Source organism: Oncorhynchus masou, chromosome 16, assembly GCF_036934945.1.
Source record: "Oncorhynchus masou masou isolate Uvic2021 chromosome 16, UVic_Omas_1.1, whole genome shotgun sequence".
NCBI lineage: Eukaryota > Metazoa > Chordata > Actinopteri > Salmoniformes > Salmonidae > Oncorhynchus > Oncorhynchus masou.
The window spans coordinates 19663616-19674090 of NC_088227.1; the positions used below are offsets into that span (position 1 = coordinate 19663616).

At 44.2% G+C, this 10475-nt stretch overlaps 1 protein-coding gene across 2 annotated transcripts in view; it reads left to right on the top strand.

Annotated features, from left to right (window-relative positions):
* The window catches only part of LOC135557616 (EH domain-containing protein 3-like), a 31221-nt gene extending 26934 nt beyond the window's left edge, over positions 1–4287 (top strand). Inside the window, exon 6 of one of the 2 annotated variants that reach the window (XM_064991055.1) lies at positions 1976–4287. In XM_064991055.1, the coding sequence (XP_064847127.1) occupies positions 1976–2506 (531 nt within the window). In that variant the 3' untranslated portion in view covers positions 2507–4287. The remainder of the gene's footprint in view (positions 1–1975) is intronic. The other variant, XM_064991056.1, reaches the window with a different exon arrangement.
* Positions 4288–10475: the final 6188 nt, after the last annotated feature.

Consider the following 10475-nt stretch of genomic DNA (forward strand, 5'->3'; position numbering starts at 1 on the left):
AGTGCCAATAATTATGAAACCTTGATTTTGGTTAAATTTATTTTGTATTAAATAATTGTATGATTTTGGTTGGTTCCATTGAAACATTAATAAAGTACAGTATTTCTCACATGTTGGTATTTTGAGTTTCTCTATAATTATATTGTTGATATTTTTTAAAGTATTGTTTGTACATTGCCAGTCAGGGGTGCCAGTAATTTTGGAGCCTACTGTATATTATTAGTGGCCGTCTATTTACCACCACAGAACGAAGCTTGCACCAAGACCGCTCTCAACCAACTCCATAAGGCCATAAGCAAAGGAGAAAATGCTCACCCAGAAGCGGCGCTCCTATTGGCCGGGGACTTTAATGCAGGCAAACTTAAATCAGTTTTACTACATTTTTACCAGCATGTCACATGTGCAACCAGAGAAAAAAAATCCTACACCACCTTTAATCCACACACAGAGATGCATACAAAGCTCTCTTAGCAAATCTGACCATAATTCTATCCTGCTGATTCCTGCTTACAAGCAAAAACTAAAGTAGGAAGTACCAGTGACTCGCTCAATACGGAAGTGGTCAGATGACGCAGATGCTACACTACAGGACAGTTTTGCACAGACTGGAATATGTTCCGGGATTCCTCCAATGGCATGGAGGAGTACACAACCTCAGTCATCGGCTTCATCAATAAGTGAATCGATTATGTCGTCCCCACAGTGACTGTACGTACATATCCCAACCAGAAGCCATGGACTACAGGCAACATCCGCATCGAGCTAAAGGCTAGAGCTGCCGCTTTCAAGGAGTGGGAGACTAATCTGGACGCTTATAAGAAGTCCTGCTATGCCCTCAGACGAACCATCAAACAAGCAAAGCGTCAATACAGGATTAAGATTGAATCCTACAACACCTGCTCTGAAGCTCGTCAGATGTGGCAGGGCTTGAAAACTATTACGGATTACAAAGTGAAACCCAGATGCGAGCTGCCCAGTGACGTGAGCCTCCCAGACGAGCTAAATGGCTTTTATGCTCGCTTTGAGGCAAGCAACACTGAAGCATGCACGAGAGCACCAGCTGCTCTGGATGACTGTGTGACAACGCTCTCAGTAGCCTTTAAACAGGTCAACATTCACTAAAGTTTCAAATTCCTTGGTGTCCACATCACCCACGAACTATCATGGTCCAAACATGCCAAAACAGTCGTTGAGAGGGCATTACAAAACCTTTTCCCCCTAAAGACACTGAAAAGATTTGGCATCCCCAGGTCCTTAAAAGGTAATACAGCTGCACCATCGAGAGCATCCTGACCAGTTGCATCACTGCATGGTATGGCAACTTCTCAGCATCTGATCTATTTTATTTTAATGGACAAAAAATATGATTTTCTTTCAAAAACAAGGGCATTTCTAAGTGACCCCAAACTTTTGAACATCAGTGTATAATGCAGCATATGGGCTGGACAGACAGCATCATAGCATATATACATAAGAGCCAAAAAGTATGACTACAAACATGACTCGCATTGTCATGTTTACCTAGAGAGCCTGATTTGCTTTGGATAAAGCCCACAATCTGTGCTATTTTCAAGCAAACACAAATCCTCTGACTGAGCTAACACACCAATGTGTCTGCCCTACTGGGACAAATTGCTTTGAGCCATGGTGGCCAAACAGCCCCTTTCTGATTGGCTGTGTTCAGCCATTACATCTGAACCACCCCCAGTCCATCTGGGCCTGATGAGCACTTTGTTTTCCTCACTGAGAGAAACACCATTATGACTTGGCTCAGAGTAGAGAATAAACAGCAGTCATGTTGATGCTTTCTGTCATAAATGTATCTCTGATGCACAGACCAGGACAGTCATGTACCTTGTTCCAACCCCCTCACACGCATTAGAGACTGTAAAGATGTATCAACAAAGATCAGCTTGACTCTGAAAACACATCTCTTTTTTTAACTCTAACCTCTGCCCTCTCTTCCCACTTATAGGAGCAACTGAACGCCCATGACCTGAACAAGTTCCAGCCCCTGAAGATGAAACTGCTGGACACAGTGGATGACATGCTGGCCCACGACATCGCCAGCCTCATGGTGCTGGTCAGGCAGGAGGAGACCAACCGACCCCAGCAGGTGGTGAAGGGAGGGGCCTTTGACGGTACCCTCAATGGGCCCTTTGGCCATGGCTACGGTGAGGGTGCTGGAGAGGGCATCGATGAGGCAGAGTGGGTGGTGGCCCGCGACAAGCCAATGTATGACGAGATCTTCTACACGCTGTCGCCGGTCAATGGGAAAGTGACGGGTGCCAACGCCAAGAAGGAGATGGTGAAGTCCAAGCTGCCCAACACTGTGCTGGGGAAGATTTGGAAGCTGGCTGACATCGATAAGGATGGGATGCTGGATGATGAAGAGTTTGCCCTGGCCAATCACCTGATTAAAGTCAAACTGGAGGGGCATGAGTTGCCCGCCGACCTCCCCGGTCACCTCATCCCCCCCTCCAAGAGGAAAATCCCTGCTGAGTAGACCTACCCCTGCATCCTCACTTCCACGGGGCACTGAAGAAGAAAGGGAGTTGGTAGGAGGAAGGGCAGGGAATGGAATGATCTTTGGGGGGTGCGGGGGTAAATTCATCAAGGTTGGACAACCACGCTTCAACATGAAACAAAGAAAAGTTTCAGCTTTGTGGTTATGCTTAGAGAGAGCAAAAAGATTGAAATTGTTGGCTTGCTCTTCTGACCTATGTATGATTTTGTTTTGTTTCTTTTTTAAATTAAACTGGGTTGAAGGGGGTAAAGGTCATGGTTCAGAGTTGGGGGAACTGATATTGGACTCTGACTGACTGCACCACCTGCATGCCATATTATTAAACACCCCCCACTTAGTGTGTGCTATCTGTGACAATAACCTGCATTATCATTGGATACATGAACCCTGTCTGTTTCTCAAGCATAAAGGATTTTGTATTTTATTTGAGCCTGAATTTGAACCTACGTCATATTTCCCTTGGCATAAAATAGGCATGTTTCAAAAAGGATCAACTTAATCTTAATAATCTTTATTACTTATCATCTTTAAAATACAATAACGGCTCAAATGCAGTGATATGAACCCTTTAAAAAAATATATAAATAGACATATTCTATTTTCTTCTTGTGAACAGGTGGCATCCTAAACATGCAGGCCCTTCGTAGCCTGACCAAGAGACTGTTACAACTGTATGGCTGTCATGTCGTATGGCTGTATTTAACCTATTATTTAGAATACTTCACTGTTGAGGGAAAGAGACTTCAATCTTTCCATAGACAAGGAGGTGAACTGACAATTTCCTTAGGTAAACCGTGCTCACTTGAATGCATAACGAATTACATTTACATTTACATTTAAGTCAATTAAAAAGCAAAGGTTTTAAATCAGCACTTTCATTCAATTATTGTACTCAAGATTGCTTCCCTCAATACTGTAGATAGCACAAAACATAGTTATATTCTTCAAATACTGTGACTTTCAATGTTCATCATCGAGTGTATATCTACCATAGAGACTAGGTTCTATATTTTATGATATCCACTAGTGTTGTAGTTGAGACCACTTCTGGATATTATTCACCATAAAGAATATATCATAATCCAAATACCCCGTGTTTGTGTACCTGATTGGTCAGAAACAGAAATTGAATAGGTCAAATATATATGGGTATTGTATATAGAAAAGGCCCTCTAATTGCGTGTTCAGGGCAAGTTTAATTTCGTAGCTACAGTAATACTGGCGGTTATTACTGGGATCATGTTGGGGGAACACTGGTCTGAAAGCAGTTCTTAGGGGAACTGATATGTTGAGAGAATATGCAGCACACAGTATGAAAGGGCTCTATTCAATCCGTAGCACTGAAGATCCGCTTTATAGAGCCATTGACAATTAAAGACAATGTTCCCGTGGTCGCGGAGACTGCATTCACGGTAAACGCTGCGTATGTCGACTCAATCAGAATGAGAGTTTCTCCCACTCTGTACACAAGGGGTAAGTTTCTTTCCCTGGCTGATATGACTGATACTATTTTCTCCTGCTGTCAGTCTGTTGCTGCTGACAATACGCTAGGTATCCTGTTGTCATCAATCTGTTGCTGCTGACAGAACGCTAGGTATCCTGTTGTCATCAATCTGTTGCTGCTGACAGTACGCTAGGTATCCTGTTGTCATCAATCTGTTGCTGCTGACAGTACGCTAAGTATCCTGTTGTCATCAATCTGTTGCTGCTGACAGTACGCTAGGTATCCTGTTGTCATCAATCTGTTGCTGCCGACAGTACGCTAGGTATCCTGTTGTCATCAATCTGTTGCTGCTGACAGTACGCTAGGTATCCTGTTGTCATCAATCTGTTGCTGCTGACAGTACGCTAGGTATCCTGTTGTCATCAATCTGTTGCTGCTGACAGTACGCTAGGTATCCTGTTGTCATCAATCTGTTGCTGCTGACAGTACGCTAGGTATCCTGTTGTCATCAATCTGTTGCTGCTGACAGTACGCTAGGTATCCTGTTGTCATCAATCTGTTGCTGCTGACAGAACGCTAGGTATCCTGTTGTCATCAATCTGTTGCTGCTGACAGTACGCTAGGTATCCTGTTGTCATCAATCTGTTGCTGCTGACAGTACGCTAGGTATCCTGTTGTCATCAATCTGTTGCTGCTGACAGTACGCTAGGTATCCTGTTGTCATCAATCTGTTGCTGCCGACAGTACGCTAGGTATCCTGTTGTCATCAATCTGTTGCTGCTGACAGTACGCTAGGTATCCTGTTGTCATCAATCTGTTGCTGCTGACAGTACGCTAAGTATCCTGTTGTCATCAATCTGTTGCTGCTGACAGTACGCTAGGTATCCTGTTGTCATCAATCTGTTGCTGCCGACAGTACGCTAGGTATCCTGTTGTCATCAATCTGTTGCTGCTGACAGTACGCTAGGTATCCTGTTGTCATCAATCTGTTGCTGCTGACAGTACGCTAGGTATCCTGTTGTCATCAATCTGTTGCTGCTGACAGTACGCTAGGTATCCTGTTGTCATCAATCTGTTGCTGCTGACAGTACACTAGGTATCCTGTTGTCATCAATCTGTTGCTGCTGACAGTACGCTAGGTATCCTGTTGTCATCAATCTGTTGCTGCTGACAGAACGCTAGGTATCCTGTTGTCATCAATCTGTTGCTGCTGACAGAACGCTAGGTATCCTGTTGTCATCAATCTGTTGCTGCTGACAGTACGCTAGGTATCCTGTTGTCATCAATCTGTTGCTGCTGACAGTACGCTAAGTATCCTGTTGTCATCAATCTGTTGCTGCTGACAGTACGCTAAGTATCCTGTTGTCATCAATCTGTTGCTGCTGACAGTACGCTAGGTATCCTGCTGTCAGTCTGTTGCTGCTGACAGTATGCTAGGTATCCTGTTGTCATCAATCTGTTGCTGCTGACAGTACGCTAGGTATCCTGTTGTCATCAATCTGTTGCTGCTGACAGTACGCTAGGTATCCTGCTGTCAGTCTGTTGCTGCTGACAGTACGCTAGGTATCCTGTTGTCATCAATCTGTTGCTGCTGACAGTACGCTAGGTATCCTGTTGTCATCAATCTGTTGCTGCTGACAGTACGCTAGGTATCCTGTTGTCATCAATCTGTTGCTGCTGACAGTACGCAAGGTATCCTGTTGTCATCAATCTGTTGCTGCTGACAGAACGCTAGGTATCCTGTTGTCATCAATCTGTTGCTGCTGACAGTACGCTAGGTATCCTGTTGTCATCAATCTGTTGCTGCTGACAGAACGCTAGGTATCCTGTTGTCATCAATCTGTTGCTGCTGACAGTACGCTAGGTATCCTGCTGTCAGTCTGTTGCTGCTGACAGTATGCTAGGTATCCTGTTGTCATCAATCTGTTGCTGCTGACAGTACGCTAGGTTTCCTGTTGTCATCAATCTGTTGCTGCTGACAGTACGCTAAGTATCCTGTTGTCATCAATCTGTTGCTGCTGACAGTACGCTAAGTATCCTGTTGTCATCAATCTGTTGCTGCTGACAGTACGCTAAGTATCCTGTTGTCATCAATCTGTTGCTGCTGACAGTACGCTAAGTATCCTGTTGTCATCAATCTGTTGCTGCTGACCTTAAGCTCGGTATCCTGTTGTCGGCAATTTGAGTAGATGTTGCAAATGATACGGTAACCAATAAAGGTGACCGAGACAAGCATTTCTCATTCTGCTTCCTGTTTTTGTTTTGATTAACTTCAGTAAGACTATTTGATCTCGATGAGACAGTCCCTTTCCAGATGTCAGGGAGCTATGAATCTACATGGACACAAATCAGATGACTGTTTTCATGCACGCCAATTAAAGGGATGTATTTTGAGTCCGATTGCAGCTTCTGATTGTATCGCACCTCACATGTGCTCAACAGTTATGCTTCACATGTACACAACCCATTCAATGATAACTACATACACTGGATGCCTGCTCTGTGTTCATCATCACAACGACTGTAAATCCATTGTACAGCCCCTTGTAAATGAGAACACACAGTCTTCCCTGTCTAGCTGGTGGAGAATACTCAGACAGCTGCTGGGGTGGCACTCGCTGATCTATAGGCTAATGTGGTGTATCACAAGTGGAGCTGTCGGTGTTGTTTGTGCAGTCTGCTCTCTGAGCCATGAATATAGAGAGTTAGAAGGGGTGTGTTCCACGGGCAAATGTAAAGGTGTGTCCTGGGACATGGATCTTTTCATTCAGTTGTATTATTCATGATTAACAATGAGCGGTCTACTTGGTAAACCACAGTACCCTGCGTGTGTCTGTCTGTACCATATGTGCGTGTGTGATTAACAGACTTGCACAAAACCAGTAGCCATGTTCATGTGTATGTTGTTCTATGTAACTGTTCTCCAGTTGGTGGGAAGTTGGATGGTAAAACATTCCGCATATTATGTTCTGCTTTGAAAACGAAATAAAGCTCAATCATTTATTACAGGGTTTATTGTGCTGTTTTCATGTGTCCCCACATGGGAGTCGACCACACTGCCTTCTGTATAAACTCTCTCATCTCGCTCGTGTCATGTCTTTCTTTTCAGACTGTGTGGAGAAGATGGGAACATGTGTTTTTGTGGAGTTTAGTTGCTGGGGTTTTCCAGCCAGAGATGTGGGTCATGCTTGTTTGTTATGACTGAAGGCAGAGAGCAGCGGGAAGGGCAAGAGCTTCAAAAACAGCAACCAAAATGTTGGCATGTAGTCTTTTTCCCACTTCTGGAATGGACCATGGATGAGAAATTGTTGAAGTTATCTCTCTCCATTTCTCTGTCACCATGGATACAGTATCTAATACACATGAATTAAACAGAAGACTTATTGCCTGGAAAGATGATACAGTTTGTTCACTTTATTAAGGAAATTCTGACATCGATCATACATTGGTCATACCCCCTCTCTGCAGAATACATCCTCTGCATCACCAACTCTATGATTGATGTTTTCCTGTTTGTTGCATCACACTCCTCTTTCCTATACATTCACATGGCTGATACATTGGACACCAGGATCGAGCCATCTAGAACGTGATGTTTATGTGTAATTGGAGGGCAGACAGTGGCTCCATCATCCTGGACCAAAGCAGGGAGACGGGATCCCTTGTGTTTCCCTCTTCCTGGCCCTGCCCTGTGCCTCATGGCCATGGGGAGGTGAGTCACCTCAGATACTGCCTCTGGTCTGCACAGCATCCCAGCTGCACGCACACAAAACAGTCTTGGTCATGAGAAGCTATGTGGCACCATGTGTCCCCTTGATGAGAACCCACCCAAATGACAAATTGACTCTGTTGTACAGTTGATCCCATGATGACAATAACACATCCACAATGGTGACAATGATGTTCAGCAGCATCCCATCCTGCATCCCACTGCTGGCATTACCTCTGAAGCTAAGCAGGGTTTGGACCTGGTCAGTTCCTGGATGAGAGACCAGATGCTGCTGGAAGTGGTATTGAAGGGCCAGTTGGAGGCACTCATTCCTCTGGTCTTAAAAAATGTCCCAATGCCCCAAGGCAGTGATTGGGGACATTGCCCTGTGTATAGGGTGCTGTCTTTCAGATGGGACGTTAAATGGGATTTCCTGAATCTCAGTGGTCACTAAAGATCCCATGGCATTTATTGTAAGAGTAGGGGTGTTAACCCTGGTGTCCTGGCTAAATTCCCAATCATGGCCACCGAATCATCCCCAGCTTCTAATTTGCTCATTCATCCCCCATCCCTCTCCCCTGTAACTATTCCCCAGGTCGTTACTGTCACTGGGAATGTGTACTCAGTCAACTTACCTGGTAAAAAAATTCATTCACAAATTCTGCACAAATTCATAAATATGTAAAGAATAATGTAATGATCTGACTCTTCCACTTTCACTGTGTAGACTAAGTATCAGCATGGCTCCTTAGGCTGTCAAAACATTGAGAAAAAGGCCAAGCTGAATATTGCCTGTTGTCACAATAGACCCTGTAAGTGTGCGTGGGAGAGATGGGGGGGAAAGAGGGGGAAATTTGAGGGAAAGGGGAGGCCCAGCCCTGGAGTCAGGGCTGGCCAAGAGCAGGCCACTGGCCTTGACATCCACACATTTTTGTTTGACTGTCCTTGTGGGGACTAAACAATTGATTACCATTCAAAATCATATTTCCCTTAACCTAAACCTAACCTTAAGCCTAACTCCTAAACCTAACCCTAATTCTAACCCTAACTGTAAACCTGACCCCTAAACCTAAAATAGCCTTTTTCGTTGTGAGGACCGGCGAAATGTCCCCACTTGTCAGAAATGTCCTTGTTTTACTATCCCTGTGAGGACTTCTGGTCCCCACAAGGATAGTAAAACCAATCACACACACACACACACACACACACACACACACACACACAGACTTGTGGAAGAAGCTGAGAAGTACACCATAGATCGCAAACATCCGACACTTTCTCCACTTCCTACAGGAAATGCTGCCCCGTTGCAGCTGTAATCTCTGTCTGTGCTCCTTGCTCACCCCTGTACCCTGACTGACAATACAGCCAACCACTCCTTTTATTTTTTCATGCTTTGGACATAAAACACCAGGAAATCAGCTCAAAGTTATTTTAATAAAATAAAAAAATCCCAAGTATTCCCAATGTGTTGTAGAGAGACACATGATCGTATACAAATGTAAGCAATGTTTGAAATGATTATGTTTTAGTCAAACATATCTGTTTGGGCTTCTTGTAGTCTACAAATGATTTGCGATTATGTTTCGCCCCGACCATCTGCTCAAGAAAAGAAATGGGCCTAGGGCTAAATCTAGTTGATGATCCCTGCCCTATAGCGGCAGGATAGCATAGTAGTTAGAGTGTTGGACTAGTAACCGGTTGTGAGGTTGTGAGTTCAAACCCCTGAGCTGACAAGATACAAACCTGTCGTTCTGCCGCTGAACAGGCAGTTAACCCACTGTTCCTAGGCCGTCATTGAAGATAAGAATTTGTTCTTAACTGACTTGCCCGGTTAAAATAAAATCTATGGCTTGTTTTCACTCAGTACCAAATCCATAACTATGTGCATAATAATTCTGAAAGAGTAACAGGTTTTCTTTTATGTACAGCTATACTATGTCTCCTGAGCGGAAGATCATGAGCTCAAATGAGAGATATGCTCTTGGACTGTTCATGTTATTTGTGATGTGCTAGCAGTAACCATGACGTTAGTATTAGTCTTATCTCACCCGAGGCTTTGAACGATGTCTTTTCGTTGATAAATTTGATTCAGAGCAAACTGTTTGCGTTTAATTTTAGAAACCAGGGTTTTAACAGCTCCCGAGGGGATGGGAGGAAGAGGTGGACTTCCAGAAACTCCACAGACAAGGAGACACAATGTATGATATTTTAAAACTACTATGTTTCCTGGAAGCTGTTCAGCAGGAGACACAAAGTTCAAAAACAGGAATCTCATCACTTCCCAAGGAAAATCGGTATCTAAAGAATCAGTGATTGAGTTGAGCGTATATAACTTCTGAAGAGGCAGGACACAGAGGACGAAACTATAACGAGGGTTCATTGGCCACCGTTCCCTGTGTGATGCAGACATGATCAATCCAACTATAGCCCACCCCAACTATATCCCACCCCAACTATATCCCAATCCAACTATAGCCCACTCCAACTATAGCCCACCCCAACTATATCCCACCCCAACTATATCCCAATCCAACTATATCCCAATCCAACTATAGCCCACCCCAACTATATCCCACCCCAACTATATCCCAATCCAACTATAGCCCACCCCAACTATAGCCCACCCCAACTATAGCCCACCCCAACTATATCCCACCCCAACTATATCCCACCCCAACTATATCCCAATCCAACTATAGCCCACCCCAACTATAGCCCACCCCAACTATAGCCCACCCCAACTATATCCCACCCCAACTATATCCCACCCCAACTATATCCCAATCCAACTA